We start from the raw sequence: 24,308 nt of genomic DNA, 5'->3' as shown, positions 1-24,308 counted from the left end.
GAATTATATTCATAGAGCATGACATTAATTCGTTGTAGTGATATCTGGAAATGACGGCTCATCGACAGCCCACATGGAGATGATGTATTGCAAAATAAATCCTGACTGTAGATGGTGGCTCAAGTCGATCATGTTTCTCCTCCCATATGTGCTTGGCTTGATCGCTTTAACAGCTTTGGAGCAATAAATGATTGACTTTGAGAGGCGTGATATACTGAGAGGCACCGTGGAAACAATACAAATATTGTTTTATTATATCGATTTCATCATTTTTATAGCTTTTAACAAGAGAGCCAAACCAGGCTTAACCTTATGGTCAAGAGAACAAATACTGCTTGTAAAGCCATTACTTCGGGATAAGGTCAACACACATGCGCCCAACATGTTAGAGGGTGTAAGTCTTTCGGACTTGCTTCCTTGCAGGATTGGGCTGTTTGTATATAACCTGGCAGGCTGACAAAAAAGCGGCTCGGTTTTGAAAAACAGCCTTACTCTTAACAGAGTTAACGGGACCCAACCTTTTAAAAGGCTCATAGAAGACTAGACAAACAAGGCCTTGGTAGTTTGCCACACCGAAAGATGTAAGCCGTTACATCCCAGACGGACATGTCGTCATGGCTTTTTGTGCAACGAGCCCTCTGTCTCACTATTTGGCACACAACTCTACAAGAAAATAGGGAATCCAATATTACATTCAGACCGAGGGGAGGAAAAACCTAAAATCCCACATGTGACCTTGACTGTGGGAAAATCTCAAGTGGGAATTCTTTCCTCCTGTGCGCTCTCTCTCTCTATCGCCTTCAGAAATTCTTCTTTCCTGTCTCACTTCCTCTGGCAAAGTTTGTTCCCAGTAATCTTGAAAATGTAAACATTGACTTTCCGTTTGCCATTGACCATATGGTCAAGAAGGTCAGATTTGGGAATGCTTCGTAACCCTTTCGGGGACAGCGGTGACTACAGTGGACAGTGTATCATGTTATCAGGTGCCAGAGGGGCATGAAAGGGTTAATGTAGCATCACACCACAACCAAATGTCAGACTTAGACTGGGGTGTGGAACTAACCGCCATGAAATTTCACCATCATGATCAATGAGGTGCAGTCTAGGCAACATCATTTCAACACCGATCAAATTTGTTTATGGGTTTGCATAGACGACAACGGTAAGGAGCCTGAAGGCGCACCATTTGAGAGAAGTTGAATATGTAATGCATGACGCAAGTTGGTGCGTCATTATACAATACAATACAATACAATACATGCTGATTTATATAGCGCTTTCACAACAGCGGCAGCTGTAACAAAGCGCTTAACAAAACAGTTAACATCAAGTAAAATAATAAACACAACACATAACATAAAACTCGGACAGTCGTGCAGTCCTAACCACTTTTCCGTCACACGCTTTGTTGTTTGAAGCAGTTTGAGATGAAAGAGGACAGAATCAAAGTGTCCTTTAACAGTGGATCAGAGACGTCATGCTCAAAATGTGCACACGTCGGCTACAAGCTAAGTTTCAAAGTCAACAAGAAGCTGTAGCATCCACTGACGAAAAAAGAGATTGCTTCACTTCTCCTGTCCCATGGAAATCCATTTCAATTCCAAGCGGCGACTCTCTGTTCCAAATACGCATCGGCGCTCTGCACCAATGCTCCTCTCTCCTCATCCTCAACTTCAGCAGCCATCCATCCAGCCGCACCAATGCCGACTGTCCCACAGCGCCGACATATCCACTGAACAAAACGGGGTTGTGAAAAATGCTGCCCATTACAGGCGCAAAAAACACAAGCGCCTTATTATGTAGAAAACCGGACCAAAGAACTGAATAGACATGCACACATAGTACAGCAAGCACAACGGCAAACTACAGAAATTTGTTTGTGGCACCGACCATGTCACCATCTGTCCAAAAATGTATATCTCCCACTCCATTTGACATTTTATTGTTCCGTTTTATTTTCACAAGTCTTGGAACTTTCTAGGCTAACCTGGGACCTCCAGTATCGTAATTTGTGCCATCTCCTGGAAATGTTTGTTCGTATGACAATAAAATTCCGTCCATCATATTAATAGACTCAAAGATGAAATTATTAAAACGTTTGGGGGGTTTTTTTCCCTCACCTATGTAAAACTGTCTAAAGTGAGATATGTGAGAGAAGCCAGCAAGAGGAGACTCCGGCATTAACCCCGTGGCTGCAAATGAATCTGTACAGACTTCTAAAATGCGCCTATCAACTACTTTTACACGCAACTCTACATGTACTTCCAACAAACAAAACACACTTAAGCCAACTAAATGTGGACATGAGCCAGACAGTCACTCAGTCCATGACCATCTTCAGCTCTCAGCATTCCTCGCTCACTGTCTCCCCCACCATCTTTAATCACATACTTGTCATATTTGATCTCTTTCACAGCAATATCCTCACGACTTTGTTTGTTGAACATCCCCCAGTCCTTGAAATTATAAGGCATGCTTTAAGTTAAAACAAAAAGAAAAAAAAGGAGCGCAATGGTAAGGACTGAAAAAGAGAAGACTAAGAAAAGGAGAAAATGCGTAGAAACAAAATAATTGTCTTAGATGGCAGGCCGGTGCGGTTGTGATGTCAGAGTGAAAGAATGCAAACCATGTGGGCTACAAATAGGAGCGAGGAAAGCCAGACGAAAACGGTGAGGAAAGAATCGAGAAATAGAATGCAAGGCAGGAAATTAGAGAATGATGGCGATAAGAGTCTGCACAAGGAGGAATTAGAATAGCAAAAGAGGCCGAGTGTGAGTTTGTGTTCTGACATAACCACCAGTTTGACAACTTAGGGCAACTCTGGCACAGAATTTACACAAGGGGGTTTCCCCAAGTCAAGCTGTTCATGTTGAATCTGCCTCCCTCCCTCAAGAGGCTAAAGTGAACCAGTGTGTGTGTGTGTGTGTGTGTGTGTCAGACCAGAAGTGGGATGTTTCCACACTTAAGAGAGCTAAGCAACACCAGACACAAGACGAGCAGGCCTGAAATGACGTTAAGGGGAGACTGGACGACACTTGCATGCACTCTCTTTTCCACTGGGGCAGCAGTTTGGTCATGCATGGTATTTCCTCCAATAACCCAGGAAGGCATATCTCAAGGCTAAATCGAGTGTTCTGAATCGTTCAGAGATGTCTGGCTGGATTAGCGTCGGTTGGTTGTGTGTCAATCCGTAACTCTGCGGCAGGTCTTTCCTGCTCTGTGTGGGCCATTCGAAATCAGATTTTTCTTCAAGGTAAAAACCTTTCTGGTCATTCAAATGTTTGCTTAGCATCATCGTCATGCTGAAAGAGAAAATGTGCCTGTGTGCCTGACATTTGAAGGTGTTCATCTATCCAGCGACCTTGACGAAAGCCCCAGTTATAGCCAAAGGAGGAAAAAAACAGGTTGCTGCGACAGCATGATATGACACCGTACCTAAACCGGTCACCACGGCTCCAATCGCTTTTGATGCTGATTAGAACAAAACCCGATTGACCAAATCGAACGAAAATGCTCCATTATAAACGCCTCAATCGGAATACATACGGTATTTTTCAGATTATAAATCACAGTCGATTTATGTGGGAAATGATTAAATCATTTCAGATGTTATTTTCACACTAAACCGCAAGAGGGCGCTCTAGGTCTGTGTTGAAAAATCGACAATGAGTCTGACGTAAGTGACGTAGAAGAGGAAGCGCCATCTTCGACCTCCAGAGTTGGCGGAGTTGTTTAAAACTGACACCGAGGATAAAGATTTCATTGGATTTAGTGATTTGGAGTGACACTGATCGTTTGGTATACGTGTTAGCGTGTTTTTTATGCTATAGTTATCTGAATAACTCTTAATATGTGACGTTATATAACTCTTAATATGTTAATCAGTTCGTTGTTTTTGCATCGGGTAACGTTTTCATATCGTACACTTGTTATCTATTTTATTTTATTAATTTTAAATTGACTATCAAGATGACATGTCTGCTCTTGGTGTTGGATTTTATCAAAGTTCCCTTAAAAAATGCGGCTTATACTGCAGTGCGACTGATATGTTTTTTTTTTCTTCTTTATCATGGCTGGTGCGATTTCTACTCCGAAGCGATTTATAATCCGGAAAAATCTGAATGGGATTGCATTCGAATTCACATGGGGTGGAATATTCGTTTCGCCAATCTGACAGACCTCATCTACGGTTGATGGTACAATTGGACAAGCCAGTCTGCCTCTTCCGTCTTGTCATAAATATGTAGTGATGTCACTTTAACGCACTTGAAAATGGCGGTTTCCAACCACAGCTGGTCTGTGACAACAGAGCTCCTTTTAAAATATACTTGTAACAGATTTTCACGAGCTGTGGCTTTAATAAAAGTGTAAAAAACTACAGCGCTAAATAGACAACTGAACTCCACCCTGATAAAACATGCAACGTTTAAATTGATCGGCGCTTGTCACATACTTGTTCTGATTAATGTACTGGTGCATATAAACAGCAGATCAGAATAGATCATGTTACATGCAAACAGTTGACCAGAGATCTTCAATTGGAAAAACAAAAAATCTGCATGCGAATCCAGCTAATGCGTCTTGAATCTGTTTGCTGATGAGGAGTGGGCCAAAGTACTGATCAAGTCTCCAGAGACTGAAAGTTATAGAATCTTCTGATTGAAGGGAGTGGCTCAAATGGTTGTGCAACAAAATACTGAGTTTAGGGTCCAAGGACATTTCCTGGATTTTTTTTTTTTCAGTTGGGCCACAAAAATAAATCACTGACTATTTTTGTCATAGTTTAGTGCAGGGGTGCCCAAACCTTTCGGATCGAAGATCTACTTTTCGATCAACTAACCTCCCGGGATCTACCCTTACCGGCACGCGCGCGCGCGCATGCACACACACACGCACACACACGCACGCCATGATGAGAAACAGCCTGAAACTGAGGCATGCGACGTACTTTTGCAGCCTGTTAACTATCGTAGCTCACACGTACCGTTTTAAAGTGCTTCCCTGGACCCTCCTAGATTCCTATTCTTTGCCCGTGCCCTCGGTGAATTGTACACGAAGCAAACTCTGAATGAGAATAATGACGATAAAAGACAGAGCGCAACAGCTCTGATCACAAGCTGCAATTGCAGACTGCTGAGCGCAAACAACTTCCGGTGACGTAATCACAAGCCACCATAAATTCAATATTTACCTGCTTTATTTTATTTTTTAAATATTTTTGGGTGAAAATGAGACTGATGAGATGATTAGGGTGCAGCGTACATGAACACAAAAAAAATATGTTACTAACATGTACAAAGACACACAAATGGTTGTTTGTTTTTTTTCTCCTCGACACTCTTCGGATCTACTTGGGACCTGTCTTAGATCTACCGGTAGATCAGGATCGACGTAATGGGCAGCCCTGGTTTAGTGTCACTTTCAAATCGTTTTCAATTAAATGTGGGGTTTTCATCCTTTAACAAAAGCGTACCAACAATAATCAGAATCGCCTTTATTGTCAATGTATAGAATACAACGAAATTTGGGTGCCACTCCTTCGTGCATTTCGAAAAAATAAAATAGAATAAAATAAAATAACGGTTTAATAAATACAAAACTCAACAACACACAACAGCAGCAGCAGTAGTGGTCGTGTGGACTGAGACTTATATTGCACGCAGGACACATATTGCACATGAAATGAAATGGCTCAGATATTGCTCATTATTGCACAAGTGAGGTAAGTGAGTTTAGGTTTAAAATGCAGTAGCTTTGATTATTTTCTGTGGTTATTTAATAATGTCTGTATGTGAGCGTAGCGGCTAAAAGTTTGATAACTTTAATGCATTTCAATGCAAAGTTTTGTTACAAAGTCATTTCGTTTCTCACAAACACTTTGGCCCTCAAAATAAAAGACCTAGACCGACCTCTGGCCTGTGCTTTGGGTTAAGACGTGGCTGAGGCCGAGAATAGGTTAGTTGTAAACAAACGCTATGTTTTTCCATTATAAAAAATATTGGACATTTTATCCCCCACCCCGCCAAGTAGAGAGGCACAGAGAGGGGAAAAAAACACACACACACACACACACACACACACACACACACACACACACACAAACAGGCTTAACCAGTCAATGGACAGGTAGCAACTCGTTCAGAATGATCTGAAAACATGGAACAGTAGAACATTCAACCTGTCTATACCCGATAAAAAGTATTCCTCTACCCATGCAATCAAGTCTTTCCCCTGCCCTCATCTTCATCTTTTTCCAGCTGTCCTGTTCCTCTGCTTTGTCCGTCTTCATCCCGTGCCTATTATTCTGCCCCACCCTCCGCTCCCTCTTACATGTTGTTTCCTCAATGTTCTTGAAAAGTACTATATTCTATCATCCACCAAAGAACCCCAAAAAACAGTCAATAGAAACAGCAGCAGACTATTTTGTTTGGCAAAGGCATTGAAAAGTTTTACAAGCGCAGTACAAATATAATCCGTTATACTGCTCATCCTACAAACGTATGTTACTTATATCGAGCCCTCCACAAAAAAAGGTATAAAAACGTATTGGCAAGGGCATAATTGAGAAACAATCTAATAAAAACAAACTTCAGAACCTTTTTTTATACTTAGAAATACAAATGCAGATTCATTATGCTGTGAAGGGATGTCAAGCATTAGTTAGGTGTCTGTATTTCTAATAGACCTTCTGTCACACTCACACTTGTCATCGTTGGAGCGGGTGGGCCTGTGGGAGTCGGTTTGACGTAGAGCTTTGAAGATTTATGTTTGGTAGGGAGGTATGAAATTCAAGGCGTTGCTGAAAAGTGAAAATCGTCATTACTTATTTGGGGGACAAACAGCACCCTTCCAGTTTCACCATGGAGAAATTAATCCTCCCATCCCAAGCATCAATTGAAGACATTTGTATTGTTATCAAAAGATTTGTTCCACTGGTGACCAATAAAGATTGCACAAATGGGAATATTAATCTGCTATGTTTATTTCACAGCATATGCAGTAATCTGGTTCTGACAATCATTTAAACTGTTGGAAGGAATTGCTGATTGCTACATGTACTAATCACACCCTAGATCAGTGATTCTCAGCCGGCGGAATTCAGGCAAGAACTTAAAAATGAATGCTAAAAAGATTGAATCCACATCGAAAGCCACAGGGAGGCAAAGATCTTTGCGGCAAAGAGTATTGACTTTGGAAACGCCAAAACTTCATTCGTAACCCCGGTATGTAACGTGTAACTGAAATCTTAAAATGTGAACTATCCTGGGAGAATCGGAATGCTAGTCCCGATACCAATCGATCTGCGACCCAATGCCCAATCCTAGTCGTGACTTAATGACCTTGGAAAAAGTGGGTCGCATCAGTGGGTGTAACCAGTTGAGAGGTCCAATCCAAGACCCAAACTTGCACACACTCACCTTTGACACTAATAATCAGGTAAAGACCAGCATGTAGTCGGTCAAGTTTCTCCAGTGATGCTGATTTTATTCATCAACTGTACTTGTATTCATTTGCTTTTTAGACATGCATGTTTGTTTGGGGGGGGGGGGGGGGGGTTGTTTGTTAGTATAGTCCAACACTGCCTGGTCTTCTCAGCCTCCCTCCTGCCAAATTCAAGGCCACACCTGTTCAAATTGTTCCGACTTTATCAAAGGCCCATGAAAGGTCTCAGTTAAAGGTTAACAAAAAGGTACGCGGTGAGAAAAGAAGCTCTTAAAGTCTTCATAAGGACACTGGTTTTCTGTTTGTCACCATAGCCAAGGCTCCGAGTACCCTTCGGGTGGGCAAGGCATGGCTGCCAGAAATGATCTAGAAAGCACAAGCTATGTTTTCTGTTGTAATTTACGCCCTTTATTGAAGAAGCAACTGCTTCATAAAGAAGGTTAAACCTGTGAGCGCCCGAGTGAATAATTGACGAGCGTGCTAACAAAGCATTCAAAATTAGAGACTTATTTACATTGACTAATAGGAATAGCCTCTGCAAAAATAAGGCTTGTCCTTCCAGCAGACTTTGGTCAGTGTGAATGAAATATTAACGACGTAAGGTGTGCAGTTGTATCAGTGTAGACAAAACTGTGTCAAAATGGCAATCTATTGTATGACGTAACGTATGTCACCAAATAGTGGTAACCGTGCTAACAGACACACTGCCTGAATTAATAATCACTTCAAAGAAATAAACACATTTGAAGTGGATAGCTTCATTTTTCCTGTCAGACAAAATGAGCGTTTCCAACTGGTTTCTGTAACTACTTTTACAATGACATCTGCTATGCCTCTATGTCACGCAAGATGTCAATCGCACAGCACACACTGCCTGTTGTCTGTTTGAGAGGGAAGACATTTCATCTGCGCTGTATGTTGCACACACTGCACATTTGACAATAAAGTTGTACTTGACTAGATTTGCCTGTACTTCATTGTATCAAGCTCTAAAGCTACATTTACAAGTGTTTACGGGGAAATGGGTGGTGTCTGCGACACTCTGTATTTTGGCACAAAATCTACAAAACCATTCAAGGCAGGCCCAAAAGGACCGACCAACCAAAACAATCAAACAAATAAAGAAAGAATAGAAAAATATGTATGACGCTGACATGGAAAAACATGCTTTGCTAAAGGAAATCTATCAAGTAGATTGGAAAGAAATCTCTGAATAGATTTTTTTACCGTATTTTCCGCACTATAGGGCGCACCAAAAAGTCTTCAATTTTCTTAAAAGCTCACAGAGCGCCTTAAAATCCGGTGCGACTTGTGTATCGTCATTACGGTAATACATCGACTCCAAGATGGCTCCTTCCTGGAGACATGCATCCAATGTTGTAACTTGCTGTTGGTTCAGTGAACTGTGTCGCTGCTTTATAAAATAAGTTTTTGTTGCAGCTCCGAAAAAAGGAGAGCTGTGGTGTTCATTTTTTTAAAAAGTCTCAACAAATATACTGTAGGTAAGTCTTTGTCTGTCTACGTGCCTTCTTCCGTTCGACTCGAGAGGCGTTCAAGACCGCCTCCGAAAAACGTAAACTAATGATTACTTCAACGAAACTACAAAAATTCAAAATAATACATCAAAACTGAAAAGCAAGCGAGGATATTACAAAATAAATTTGATAGCCACCCCTACAGAATTTATATTGTGATTTCATCATTTGTGAATACACAACAAAGGAATAAATAACTACTACTGACATCTGATCGTAGTAGTCGTGGCGCTATGATCAAGGAAATGCCAATGCGTTTTTCGGAGGCGGTCATGAACGCCTCTCGAGTTGAATGGAAGAAGAGAAGGCACGGAGACGGACAAAGACTCACCTGTATTTGTTGAAAAAAGGAGAGCTGTGGTTTTATTTATTTATTTTTAAACGCAGACTTTATTAATGATTTTCACAGTCTCAACAAATACAGGTACTGTACGTCTTTGTCCGTCTCCGTGCCTTTTTCCGTTCCACTCGAGAGGCGTTCATGGCCACCTCCGAAAAACGTAAATTAATTATTACTTGAATGAAACCACGAAGAAAATCAAGTGAGGAAATCACAAAATAAATTCTGTAGGGGAATATAGAATTTATTTTGTGATTGCCACGCTTGATTTTCTGTTTTGATGCATTATTTTCAATTTTCGTAGTTTCATTCAAGAACAGTAATAGTTCATTTACATTTTTCAGAGGCGGTCATGAACGCCTCTCAAGTTGAACGGATGCCTCTCGAGTTGAATGGAAGGAGCGTAGCACCATCTAGTGGAGGCATTGTAGATTGCGTCTTATAATGTGAAGCGTCCAATGTATGAAAAAAAATTTACAAAATAGCCATTCATTGAAGGTGCGCCTCATAATCCAGTGCGGTAAATACGGTACTCCCCGCAGGAATCCGCGATCGCGAAATTTACGGTGGATTTTAAAGCTCTTCGCGGAATTGAAAGAAGTCCACGGAAATAAGGGTGAAGTGCAGAATACAGCTTTCATCCGGGCAGCTCGATGTCGTGGTCACACTGGCTACATTCACACCCGAGGTATGCGATGATATCCAATTTTGATTTAGATTTTTTTTTTTGGGGGGGCGGGGGGTAAATACGCTTTTTTATGATCTCGTTCACATGACAAAGAGAAATGTGCCCGTAATGTGACACGCATGCACATAAAGCACGACATTGAGCGAAACATGCAAGAGACACGACACGCTGGAGTATTTACGGAAGTAAATGTGAGCCAATGTGTAGGGACTCATTTTTTGTCATCTTATATCGACAAAAGAGCATTGAACAAGGTGGTGGAATTATTCTGGGGCAATAAAGCGACGCTTTTCCATCTCTTCATTTCATGGGGACCTTTCGTAAAGATGGCGCCACGTAATGGAGATGTCGAGCAAAAATGACGCCGCGTAACGGAGATGGCTAGCAAAGATGACGTCACGTCATTGTCGCCGGTATGAAATGAGCTGTCTGTCTAGTTGAATTAGTACACTCCACAGTGTTTTGGTTTTCCAACAAGAATTTTTACTTCATAAGTACATGAATTTGCTTTATAACTGGTCATTTTTATTTTTTATTTTAATTTTTTTTAGCCTGTCGAATATCAACTTTCAAGTCACGGAATCAAGATTTACTCTATACAGAATCAGGACTATTCTCGGCAGAATCGACACCTTTTCCTGGGGGAGCGAATTTATTCCAGATGGGTTAAACGCAACAAGTGATGTCCACAAATCCCTCCTAAAGGCCTCCCCTCTATAAAATACTGTTCACGAGTTTCTTAATTCAATACATTCTAAACATGGGTGGCGTTTGACAATTTCTATTTCAGTAGGAAAGTCCTCCATTCTTTCACCCCAAATAACCACTTTATGCTGTGTTCCATCAACACAATGAGGTTTTGGTGTCTGATTGCAGAGGGTGGTTGGGTGTGTCAACAACACCAACAGCACTGACAGCATGGCTGGGAAAGCAGGCAGAGAGGAACTGCAAGTACGAAGAGCAAAGATCACCATATTATGACCATGTTATAAACACAGGGATAACTGTCTTCATGGATGAGCTGAACACAACACAGACTATTTGGACAGGCAGCATAAATTGTTACTTAATGCTACATTTACAGGTGAAAAGTCTATTTTTGGTTGTTAGACCGTTCATATTATGAGATCAGTGGGGTTTTTTTATTTTATTTTTTTTATTGCTTTGACCACCTTACTTTCTTCCATGTGTGGGTAGTGGACCAATGTTGAAGATGGACCAAATAAATATGGGTCTTTGGCAGATGTAACATGAGGTGACCAAGTTGGCATCAGGGTTGAGAGGTTCAAATTTTTAAGGTAGGGCAAAATACTGCTATTGTGATGAATCACATCCTTTTCTTACAGTACAGTATCCATAAATCAATTTAAAATAGAGCTATTAGAACTATCCAATTGGCTATACTTTGTTTTTTGAATCAAATATTGAACTGTGAAAGAGCAATTAATCAGCGTCATATCAGATTCAAGGGTATGCTATGCAACAGGAGCTATTTTTTATTTATTACTTTTTTTTTAAAACATTGAGTTGTCTCATTTACAGTAGGTTATGTTAATCGTGATATTATTGTTGTCATAAGGAAAGAGTTGAGCAATACGTTACTTGTAGTTACATTATCTTTGCCCCCGCTGCGAGGTAACAAAATAGTTTTACAGTAGGTTTGGAGAAACATTCCCGAAGTTTAATTAGAGATGACAACACCCATATTTAACATCATCTTTTAACAGTCATGGTCCCTTTAACAAACTTTCAAGACAACGAAGGCAAAAATAGAGCGAGAGAGAGAGAGCAAGAGAGAGAGAGCGACACACCCTCGATTCTGTATGTACAAAAATGGCAACGGGGCTGGTATAGATGTGGCCTCATTTTGAGGGTGGTTTCCAATCCCACAGCAGTCAGAGCCGCAATACTGGCTCCAAGCAGTAACTCAGAACACTTTGTCCCAGCAGGGCAAGGTTCACTGTGCTACCTTTGGGATGTGGGAAAGAATTGAGTAGCTGTTCCACAGGCTTAAACGTACCATGTATTCCCTCTCTGGTTTACTCCGACACACAAACATTGTCTCACCAACACAGTCTCACACACACACATGCGCACTGTCACACGCACGCACACCCACACAACTGACTGAAGCACATTCAATCTTTTGTCTGACTTGTCCTTTTTTTTCACCCATTTGAGTAGACCCTTCTCTTGCCTCCAATTGTCATATTGCTACATCATCCAAACACTTTGACCTTTTTTGCTTGCTGGCTCTCACAAACTTGTCGAAGCAAGAGCAGTTCTCCATTGAGGTCATGCAATCAAACTTTCCATATGGAGTGAAAAGTAGACTTCATTGTAAATGGCATGAAAATACGTCTGATAAGCTGTAGGCAGCTGGTACATTCTGCCTTATCAGTCATAATCGTGGCTGAGTCTACTTTTGATATCGGTGCTTCTGTTATCTTAGGAGAAGGTCCAAAACTACTCCCTAGAACTCCATGCTTGAGTTTATACAGCCGTCGCAGATGGCGTAGTTAACATCGGTGGTTAATTTTCGACTTACGTAAAACTGCCGCCATAGAAACGGTACTCAGTCATAAACCCAGGACCCGCCCTTTGCACAACAGTGCAAGATTCGCCATGCAAAATTTTTCTAAGAAATTGAAATTCACAATAATTCGACTAGGGTGGCATGGTAGTCGACTGGTTAGCGCATTGGCCCGACTGTGCGGGATTTGATTCGGTCCCGGCCTTCCTGTGTGGACTTGTGCCTGCGTGGGTTTTCTCCGGGTGCTCCGGTTTCCTCCTACATTCCCAAACATGCATGGTCGGTTGATTGAACACTCTAAATTGTCCTTTGGTGTGTTTGTGAGTGTGAATAGTTGTTTGTATATGTGTGCCCTGCGATTGGCTGGGAACCAGTTCAGGGTGTAACCCCGCCCCACTGCCTGAAGACAGCTGGGATAGCCTTTAAGTACATCCGCGAGCCTCCTGAGGAGAAACAGATCAGATCATGGATGGATGGATGGAAAAATTTAGCTGCAAACATGATCATGGGAATGTTGTGCTGTAGGGATGCTTTAGTGGATTTGAAACTGGCAAACTTAATTTGACCAACATCATCAGGAAAAATATATCTGTTGTTGCACAAAACTTGATTGTTCCAGCATTTTGCGCCAGACCGCAGTTTATTAGTCGTCAAAATAATCTGGGCACATGCATTGCTGTTCCTTTGGCTTTCCGTGACCTTTTTCAGACACTTATTCCAAAATAAGGAACAGCCTCAAAAATAGAGAAGGAAGAGAAGGACATACACAGGAAGTGATGTGACATATGCACAGAAAATAGAAAATAAAACCACCTTAAACACGATCCTTGAGATCCTTTTTTTCTTTTTGGGGGGTAGGAAGGCATGAGCCAACACCCCACCCCGTCGATTACCTTCCACAGGGAAATATAAGTAGGGCTGGGTGACTATATGATTGAGAATCGTGATGTAATGAGACCAGCTGCGAGCTGTGAGCATATTTACTCCATCAGATCAGGTGGAAATGTGCGCAAGTCTACCACACACTATTCCCACTTCCATGACAGTTTCAGTCGTGCGACTGACGGTGCGTACTCAGTTGTTCGACGATAGGCTGATATATACATTGACACACTTTCACTCACACTCACCACAGATGAAAGGCTGCAGGCAACGCGAGGGCCGCTTCGTTCAGGAAGTCCAAACATGGACATAGTTTACGAGCCACTTGAAAGAGGCTCTATCATGCGTTTCAAAGGTCAGGTGAGTGGGAATTTTTGCCTTTTATTAAATGACATGTATTCTATTAGGCGGCCCGGTAGTCCAGTGGTTAGCACGTCGACTTCACAGTGCCGAGGTACCGGGTTCGATTCCAGCTCCGGCCGAAAAACCTGGCTGTGTGGAGTTTGCATGTTCTCCCCGGGCCTGCGTGGGTTTTCTCCGGGTACTCCGGTTTCCTCCCACATTCCAAAAACATGCATGGCAGGCTGATTGAAAGCTCTAAATTGCCCCTAGGTGTGAATGTGAGCGTGGATGGTTGTTCGTCTCTGTGTGCCCTGCGATTGGCTGGCAACCGATTCAGCGTGTCCCCCGCCTACTGCCCGAAGACAGCTGGGATAGGCTCCAGCACCCCCCGCGACCCTAGTGAGGATCAAGCAGTTCGGAAAATGGATGGATGGATGTATTCTATTATTTATGAGTGGACCGTGTGGGACCATAGTTATACAGATTGGCTTAATTAATTATGCTTAACTCATTCACTCCCAAAGACGTCTTTAAATGTCTTTTCAGACGCCACACCTTAAACCCAGACATTTTCAGACCCTTTTCAAGTCCAGTCAATATAAAATGAGGAGCTGGGATTAAATGTGTGGCGTCTGAAAAGACATCTAAATACATCTTTGGGAGTGAATGAGTTAAAATAACTAGTGTGCCCCCCCCCAAAAAAAAGTTACAAATTTGGGCCGATTTTATTCAACAAATCTCCATTCAACGATATGTTCTATTTTGATATAAAGGTGATTTGAATTTTTTTGTCACATGCTACATCATGTAACTTTTTACAATCGCAGGTGTTGGACAGGTGTGATACTGATTCGGCTGCCATGTGCATGTCTGATGTTGCTCATTGTGGTCCAAGGAATGCTCAGAGAAGTTTGTGTGAATGCTCAGGCGCATGGAAAATTAGAGGGAACTTTGGTCAGTACCACGGTGAACTGTGCTTTGGAAAAACAAGAACTGTAAGGCTGGTGCCAGGACTTCTAAAACTAAAGACTGTCCGTGTTTTTTATGTGTTGTGTTTATTATTTTACTTTATATTAACTGTTTTGTTAATCGCTTTGTTTACAGCTGCAGCGGTTGTGAAAGCGCAATATAAATCAGGATGTATTATGTGTGTGTATTGTAAAACTAAAGACTACTAAAACTTAACTGACAATAGTGTGTTTAATTAACTGCAGCAGAAGTCATTTCCATGCAAAAGCGAACATGTCCAAAGAAACCATTGCAACAATAATGAGAGATTAGTTTGATGGTTTCCAAAACAGCTACAGAAAATGTTGCCGTCTGTTTGTAAACTTCAGAAATAATCCATCATCATTCATAATTCTCACACTATCATCCTCTAAAAAGAACAAAATCAAACATTTCACAAGATCTTTGTATTGTGCTTGCAATGGAACAGAGTCCAGAACTTACAGTGTAGAAGTGGGCCGACATCTGGGCTAAGCCGCAACTTTGTCAGAGACCAAAATATCACCAAAAGCAGCTCATTAAGATTGTAAAAAAAATCCCCAAGAGGCAATGGAAGTAAAAAATAAAAAAGCATTTTTAAAAAGTAACCCTCTGTGCAAGTGCAGTCCAAAAGAAACAAAACTCACCATGGGGTGGAAATTTTGTGAAAATGGTCTTGACAACAATACTTGGTACGTTTCGTTTTGAATAATCACACTTTGCGTATTTTCCGGATTATACCCCACTGCTTTTTTCCCACTTTTTGAACCCTGGTATTTATAATGTGGCACAGTTTATTTATGAATTTTTTACTGACGAGCTCCAAGCCGTCAATAAATTTACCAATAGTAGGAGCGAATATAGAGGATATAGTAGAGTGAAAATAAGCATCGAGTCGAATTAAATGAGCATAGGGAACAAGTGCCATAAATACAGCCATCTTTGCAGTATGACCCCAATCTCTCGGCCGTTTATCTGTCGTTTATTTGGGGACAGCATATCCGACTTAGAATAAGTCTGTGCAGCCCCTGCATCTCCCCAACAGGTAACAAACTGGTTTCCAAAGGCTCCATTGCCTTTAAGAGAGAAGACTGAGAGGTTCTGACACATTACAGTGAAATTTGCTGCATTCTGCATTGTTTGGAGAGGTGGGGGGGCGTAGCGTCAACCAGTGTTTAATATCAGTAAAAGTTTTTAAAAGTCCATCTGTCTGGTGTCTTCCTTTGCAAATATCCCATAACGTGGAGATTAATAGGAAGCGGCCAACGTGTGTACAAATTGTTTTTTTAATTGCTAAATGTTTTGTTACAGCTTTTAAACAGGTGTGTTTTGTGGTCCTGAAATTACGGTAAGTCAATTAAACTAGCCAGAATATTTAACAATTGTGTATTTTGTTCAAACAGCTGTTGATTTCCTTACATTAGATGTCCTTTCAGCCAAAAACAGTGCCACACAACCCCTCTTCAGGATCTATCATCCCCCAAGCAAGGACTGCCATTTAAAGGGGATTATATCACATTTACAGCTGAGTGCCTGTCATCTTAGTTCCAGGAGGCAGCTGCAGACAGGCCCTCAATGCTAGAAGTCCTGCCCCCCACATGACCTTGAGGCAACAGGTCAGCTGTTCCAAGTAGATTGAGCACAGAGGAATTTTTCCCCACCAATGCTGGCGCCTTTCTTCATGTTCTATTTTTCATTGCATCACCCAAAGTGCAATATAACCCTACGACCACAATGGTGTATAGTAGAGGGACCGCACCCGACCCTGACTTGTATATACACATATATGTGTGTCTATGTGTCGGTCTCATTTTGGCCATAGAGGCAGAAAATAACATGAAAATGTCGCTGGCTGCAGAGCAGGAACTTTTACCTTGTGCCTTCCACTGCAGTGGTGGAGTGGAAGTTTGGCTGAAGGCATAACTATTTTTTGGGGAGGGGTTACTTCTGGCAGCACTAGATAATGGTCTCAGTTAAAGAGACACTACAATTCAGTATTTACCACACATATTTTAGTGTCGGTACGATACAATTTTGCCAGAAAAGTAAACAAAAACAAATAATTTCCAGACTTTTTTGCCATGTTACACAAATTACAAATCCTACGAATAACAGCAGATAAAACTGTCAGAAACTGTACAGTACAGATCATCTCACAAACATATCATTATGCAGTTGAGGTGGGCAATTCTCCAATATAAGACGATTTGATATGTAAAGCAATACATAGGGTGCGATGCATTTGTAGGACGGTTTGGATTTCAAAGTAGAATGATTCAGTTTGGTTTGATTCAGTGGGACTGCAGTTCGATTCAATATAGTGCTGCTCTGATCAAGAGGGTATGATGCAAAGAGTTTCTTGTTGTCATTTTAAATACATATAAGATAAGAAAACCTTTATTTTTAGCACAATGGAGAAATTCCCAAATGAATGGACTTGTCAGGTCTGTAAATGGGGCATTTCCTACAAAGACATATCTCTCTAATAAAAGACAATATGATATGCATCTCAATATGTTTTAAAGTGGAACTAATGTGTTGGCTACAATTCAATGCATTTTTGTTACACCCTATTATGCAGATTTTTCTTTTTTAATGCAGTGCCATATATTTGGATTCAAACACGTCGCACTGTCTGACAGATGCTTTGTTTTTACAGACTACACAAAGCTTCACAGGTGGACAAGCTTGCTGACAAACCGTTCACACCCTCTGTGGCACTTTCTCAGCAAAATCCACCCTCATTGTGAGGTGTCTGCTCCCAAATACATTCTTGGTTTGTTAAATACGAAATAAATGCCCACACAAAGCAAGTCATTGAAGTTTGCTGCTTTTTAACGACCTCGCCATATCGCTGACTGGCTCCATAAAAAGACAACCAAGGCTACATGTCACGCTGAAATGGCATTCCGAACTCCAGTGTGTTTATTCTATATTTCGAACTGTCCATGCCAGCTAAACTTTAAACGGTGCTGGTTTTAGCTCTATAAATAGACACAAAACTCTGCCAGCAATCTGCCGTTTATGTGGGCTGTTGAATGAAGATTTTCTGAGTCACCTGGTGATGACGACACTGGACGAAGTCACAGTTTTAAGTAGCAGTGACGTTATGAATGAATGTATGAATAAATTGAAAGGAATTCACTATTGATGTCATGGGTTCATGCCCAACTAAAATGATTCCAATTTATTCGGACTTATATACATGCGCGGAGCGCGACTTTTAATGCGTTGATTACGAACTTGATACGTAGTTCAAATGCTATAACATCAATGGCGTTCGGCACAGCGTTTCCACCCCTTGCAGGCTCATTCAACATCCTCCACAAGCCAGCACGACACAATGCCAGAAATCACTCTAAATAGCTTCCTCAATGTCTCAAAAGCGTGGCCGAAGGAGCAACTCCCCCCCCCACGAAGCAGGAAACGTTGGCAAAAGTTAACGTTTAACGCAATCCAGCGACAGTGCGTGCGGGCACTTTATGCTAGGTCGGGGAGTGTGCCATGCGTGGGCAGGACGTACCTTAAACAGTCGCGGTCAAACGAGGTGATGTTCTTGTCGGGTTCCTCGAAGCAGTAAAGCTGACAAAGTCGGTCCAGTTCGGCGTGACTATGTCGCTTCGGTGCTTGGTGTCTGTCAGTGCTGCCGGCGGCTTCCTCCGGACCCTCCCACTGCTCCCACACCCATTCCCACCCTCCTCTACACGCGCGGGACTCTGCGACAGCGCCACACTCACTCTCTTCTCTCTACACGCGCTCACACACACACACACACACGCTCACACAACTAACTAACTAACACACATGCACACAAATGAAGTTGCATGAATATCTCATAAGTGTTGTGATAAGTTCTGCTGTGATGAAACGAAAACATGACAATTGCGTCAGAACTTCCCGAAAAGGCTCAATGGGAGTGGTGTGGAAATTAGCCCCTTCCTTCTCTTTCACCGAAGGGCTACAAACCAACCTAAACCAGGAAATTTGGACAGAACCCATCACGGCGGTTGAAGCGTGAACGATGTGTTTATTTTGAGCAAAGCCGGCACCATGTCGTCATTGCTTCAAGTACAAACACTCAGCGGCCGTACTTGTATGCTGCGTACTTTACTGTGGAACCCCCAAATTCGAAAAAAGTGTTTGGAGTTTACCAGCCAAATTTCGAGCTATCAAGTTCTCACGAAGGCTGCCAATACCAGTCACCGATACCAGTCACCGGCATCCTCTTGAGACAGTTCTGCTGTCAGGAGGTAAATGGCATGCGTGGCTGAAAGGACGTTTTTGTAAATTAACTGCATCCATGTCACTACTTTCAAATGCCAATTAGGGTGCAATTTCTGTGAGTATATGTACCGGTACTTGTACATTTATAAGCAGGGGTGTGCATTAAAAAATTGGTATGGTCCTCAAAGGAGTACCAAAGATTGTTGTTAGGTGTTCTTTTTTCCCCCTGAACCATCGGCTTCATGGAATACTTGAAACACATCTGGGCAAGTTTTATCATTATGTGTCGATATGAAATTTTAACATACCTGATTAAACTTTTTTCTGTTTTTTTTTTCAGTTTTCACTTTGTATTTCCTAATTATTATATCATAATAATTCATCCATCCATCCATTTTCCGATCCGCTTTATCCTCACAAGGGTCGCAGGGGGTGCTGGAGCCTATCCCAGCCGTCTTCAGGCAGTAGGCGAGGGACACCCTGAACCGGATGCCAGCCAATTGCAGATAAATTACACAATGGCAGCTTATTAAAACAAATCAATTTGGTGTTTTCTAAAAATTCATTAAATTCATATTTAACGCAATTGAGTTTAGTGACCCATTCGAAAAATGAATTGGTCACCACTGACTTGCAGTGTGATCAGCTAGTACAGGACACTTCCCTGCAGCAGCAGTCCAGTGCCCAATCTTTTTTTTTTTGCACCATGGACAGCAAGGACATATTTTGACAAATCGTTGGAGCCGCGGCACAGCGACACAGAGATAACCATTTCGCCGGTGGCCTTCATACAACCCATTTGTCCACTGTCTAATAACAAATGTAAAATATATATTATTCTTGTGTGCAAAAGTGTCATGATAGATTTGAACTGGAGCGCATTGTTGTCCAATTTGCGGTGCTCATGCGCACCGGCACACCACTAATATGAACTCCTCTTCTTAAAGTTTATATTAATGTTTAGAGTGCATTGTTAGTTTGTTGCTACATCCATCCATCCATCCATTTTCTAATCTGCATATCTGCATAAGGGTCCCGGTCGTGCTGGTGCCTATCCCAGCTGTCTTCGGGCAGTAGGTGGGGGACACCCTGAACTGGTTGCCAGCCATTCGCAGAGCACACATAGACGAACAACCATCCACGCCCACACTCACACCTAGGGACAATTTAGAGCGTCCAATCAACCTGCCATGCATGTTTTGGTAATGTGGGAGGTAACCGGAGTACCGGGAAAAAAACCCATGCAGGCGCGGGGAGAACACGCACACTTCACACAGCCAGGTTTTTCATACATACAATATCCTTACTGTAGTTACGGCGTTAGTACTGCAATAGTTAACAGCGCATTCTGACTTCAGTACAAATTTGGGTTATGTTGCTGCTGTAGGAATGGAACTCTCTAACCTATATTTATAGCCCTACTTTTTTTTAAATTGCATTACATTTATATATATGGGTACAGTGTGTACAAGGAAATTACAGTTCAGAGTAATACCCAGCTTGATCCACTCTAGTGTTCTATGCTACCAAAATAGCTTCCCTGAAAAGTAGCGAGGTCACGACTTCAATGTCCTCTATGGAAAGCATGAAAAACGACATGGTGATAAATTAATAACATTATTCCAAATGTCTGCTTGGCTATTTTTTTTCAACAACGTGATTGTGATTTCAGCTCCAGTCCAGCATTTGAGATATATGCCAATCATGTAACCACAGACCTACGCTGTGAAGGTGACCTCAATTGGTACAGATGGCAATCAATGCAGCGCTGGACTGTAATATACTGCCATAGCCAGAGGGGGGAGTGATTGATTCAGCATGAAATAACTGAAGCTCTTTTACATGCACACACACACACACACACACACACACACACACACACACACACACACTTTGCACTCTCAGATATATAGTGAATGACCCAGGAGGAATGTAGAAAGAGGGGGGAAAGAATGAGGCAATGTACTGGAATTTCTTTGTCGTTTCCTCCGATCCGAGCTCCAGTACATTCCACACCTCCCCAATTGTCTCTAAACAGCTCACATGAACACGCTTCATTAACCACACATTCCTACACTGTACATTCGAAATGAATCCTCCCACAGGGGGAGTGATTTTAAAAAGCCTACTCCCCTCATTCCTTAGATACTGTAAATAGATGTTAGACATCAGCTGTCTTTTTTTTTCCTGTGCTGTCCTCCCAAATGTGCAAAGAGCATACCATATTTACTGTGTTCACGCCAAAACGTATGGGAGTGGTGTGTCTGTCATTTCACTCCCGCATGGAAATTGTAGGATAAAACTAGTTTATGAGAAATGCATGGGGTCTCGAAACTCTTTCTGTCAAGATGACAGCATAACATTACTATTTTCTACTGTCTGAAACTGTATGCCTCCCATATAGATTAAATGCTTAACATGTTTGGAAGTCATGTGCAGCGCACTGTTGGGACTTTCAGGGTCAACACTGTGAGTCACTTGCATGATTAGCTTGGCACTGTTTTAACACGGGATGCCCCTCCTAACACACCCCACCCAATTTTTAATTGTGCTTGGGACCAGCAGTGGCTGGGTACTACAGTATATGGGAGCCTGACCAGGAATCAAATCCACACAATGTGTGTGAAAGGCGGCACCGTATGCAGGTCATATGCATCCCAGCTCCGGCCTCCCTGTGTGAAGTTAGCATGTTCTCCCCGGGCCTGCGTGGGTTTTCTCCGGGTACTCCGATTTCCTCCCACATTCCAAAAACATGCATGGCACGTTAATGGAACACTCGAAATTGTCCTTATATGTGAGTCTGAGCATAAATGGTTGTTCGTCTCTGTGTGCACTGCGATTGGCAGGCAATTAGTTCAGGGTCTCCCCCGCCTACTGCCCAAAGACAGCTGGGATAGGCTCCAGCACCCCCCTTGTGAGGATAAAGCGGATCGGAAAATGAATGAATGAATTTACAAGTTTCAATTGAATACATTGCTGTGCCATATAATTTGTCGGGGCATGCCGTATCACTCTAATTGACGGGAGGACATTGTTTTCTGCTGTTTTCGTCAGGCTTCGTGATTGAGACCATGAAAGGTAACCAACACAAGAAATCCTGTTGTGCGTCATCCATATTCTTAAACACAACGCAGTCGGACACCACCGATTACACTCAGGTAACAGCCAATCATGGCTGAGTTTCAGAAAACTGTTGAGCTGTGATTGATTGTGACCTGAGCCCTGAGCAACTGTGATGTCATTTTTAGTCTAAAGCAATTCTATTATCATTGAGAGGACCAGGGCAATGTTGTTGACCCAAAATGCATTGCAATGTCAACAAATATAGGTGATCTTCAATGTTCGGAGAGAAACACAACAACAATTATTCTGAAAGGTGTCCGTCCATCCATAATGTGCTAAATACTTCACAATTGGTTGTGCAGTGGTTTATTTAGCTGACTTTCATGCAACTGGCACACACTCAATTCCCATTCATTTTCAAATTATTTAGTGGTAATAAGTCCTTGGATGTACCCTGCTTCTCACTTCGTCTGCCAGAGGCTCCTGCTTACCCACGAGCTTGAACAAGTCAAACAGTACACAAAATAGATTGATGGATGGATGCATTTTACTGCACACCCTATTTGTCAGCTTTGTGTTTCCACTGTCCCTTACATTTTTAATTTGTCATTAAAAAAAGTAACAGTGGGATAGAAAAATAAATAAATGAGCCATTTGAATGAAGATGGTAGCTATGAGCTGGATCATGTTTTATTGGCAATGCTCATCTTCAAGCTACAATTCGACAAGTTCTTCACCATATTCGTACAGCATCTAGTCAGAAGTCACAGTTGCTCGCATTGCTATAACCGGACACTTTTGGCATAAAAAAATGCACGGTTTTCACGATACGTGGCACTTCTTTCAGTTACATTTGATGCAAACTTGCAGGGAAGGTTTCGTACTGTTGTATGTACACTCATAATAATGACTTCCAGCAAAGAACATTTAGTAAAGAGCACAGCTGCTTTAATATTTCATTTGAACCCTTTCAGGGACAGCGGTTACTACAGTGGACAGCTTATCACAGGGGTGTCAAACTCATTTTTGTCGCAGGCCACACTGAAGTGACCGTTTTCCTTGGAGGGCCGTTATGACTGTGAATGCATTTAAAGAAGTCAAGAATAATGGTTGATTCAACGATAGTCTACGTTACTGTAATGAGGGGTTTGGTAACAAGAAAATGCTTACAGTATGACTCATATTTATTACATATGAGAAATTGAAATTTTAGTCCAGATTTTAGCAATGATGGTAGAAGTTGACATGTTTGATTTGTTTTCGTGGGCCACATAAAATGATGTGGCGGGCCAGATCTGGCCCCCAGGCCTTGAGTTTGACACCTGTGGCTTATCAGGTTACAGGTTATCATTATTTGTGCATGACAGGGTTAAATAAAGTATGAAGAGAAAATTTGTCGGGATTTTGACCTGCATGCCTCAACATGACTGCGTTCGGGGAAATTACAATTTTAATAACTTTCACTCATCTCAGGTAAAAACATGATATACATTTTCCAAGGTTGTCGTCAGTTAAATCAAAGGGATGACAAGCAAGTCGAGTGTTGAATTTGTTGCAGTTAGTAAACTCTTCGTGAGAAAAAGCGAGCTGTGAGTATCTGGCAGGACTAGCGCTGCAAATATTTTGTGAGGAACTCGGTGTAACCTTGGCCCTGTCAGTATTCATTTGCCCTTACTTAGCTGCACTGAGTGGAATGAAGGTCGAGAGGAAAACTCTGACACGAGATCTGACCGCGGGGTGTGAACTGACCTTGCAGTTGTGGCAGAAGTTTTCCCCATTTTTCCCAGGGGAGAGAATGATTTCCCCTGTTGGGATGAGCTGGATCCTGAGTTCCATCATTGCGCCTCGTCTTGGCTTCTGTGTTGCCGATATACGTCCTCGACAAGGAAAATAATAATTCCCAGGACTCAAGTCACCAAATCTTCAACACAAGCGGAGATGCTATCAAACCACCATTGTAGGAGATGGCTGAGAAAAAAACAGCAACGGTGATCTGTCAGCCCGCCTCATTCAAGAAGAAAAATATTTTATTCAAGACAGAATTTTGAGAGGAATAGAAATGATGTCTAGAAAGTGTCAGTATTAAGGCAGAGATTCAGAAATGGCTTGTTACCTTCTGAACAGCTGAGAGTCACACTGAGGCCAGCCTCCTTTCGCATGCAGACAGAGGATGTGAGCACTCGGGCTGAGGGAGCAAATGGGAGGATGTGGAGCTCGGGCTTGGCTCAAGATGAACGTCACATGCAGAGGATGTGAGTCTTACTGGACTTT

The 24,308-nt window shown here is 42.0% G+C and overlaps 1 protein-coding gene across 2 annotated transcripts in view; it reads right to left on the bottom strand.

The window, feature by feature from the left end:
* LOC147197760 (unconventional myosin-Ic-like) overlaps positions 1-24,308 on the bottom strand; it is a 62,612-nt gene extending 38,304 nt beyond the window's left edge. The window contains exons 1-2 of one of the 2 annotated variants that reach the window (XM_086125034.1): positions 24,151-24,308; positions 23,787-24,005 (exon numbers count right to left, since the gene is read on the bottom strand). In XM_086125034.1, coding sequence (XP_085981160.1) covers positions 23,787-23,876 — 90 coding nt within the window. In that variant the 5' untranslated portion in view covers positions 23,877-24,005; positions 24,151-24,308. Of the gene's footprint in view, positions 1-18,273; positions 18,415-23,786; positions 24,006-24,150 lie in introns of those variants that run through there. The other variant, XM_086125037.1, reaches the window with a different exon arrangement.

Source organism: Hippocampus guttulatus, chromosome 12, assembly GCF_054856545.1.
Source record: "Hippocampus guttulatus isolate MCC_2025c chromosome 12, RoL_Hgut_1.0, whole genome shotgun sequence".
NCBI classification, from domain to species: Eukaryota; Metazoa; Chordata; class Actinopteri; order Syngnathiformes; family Syngnathidae; genus Hippocampus; species Hippocampus guttulatus.
This window is presented reverse-complemented; position numbering and strand designations above follow the sequence as displayed.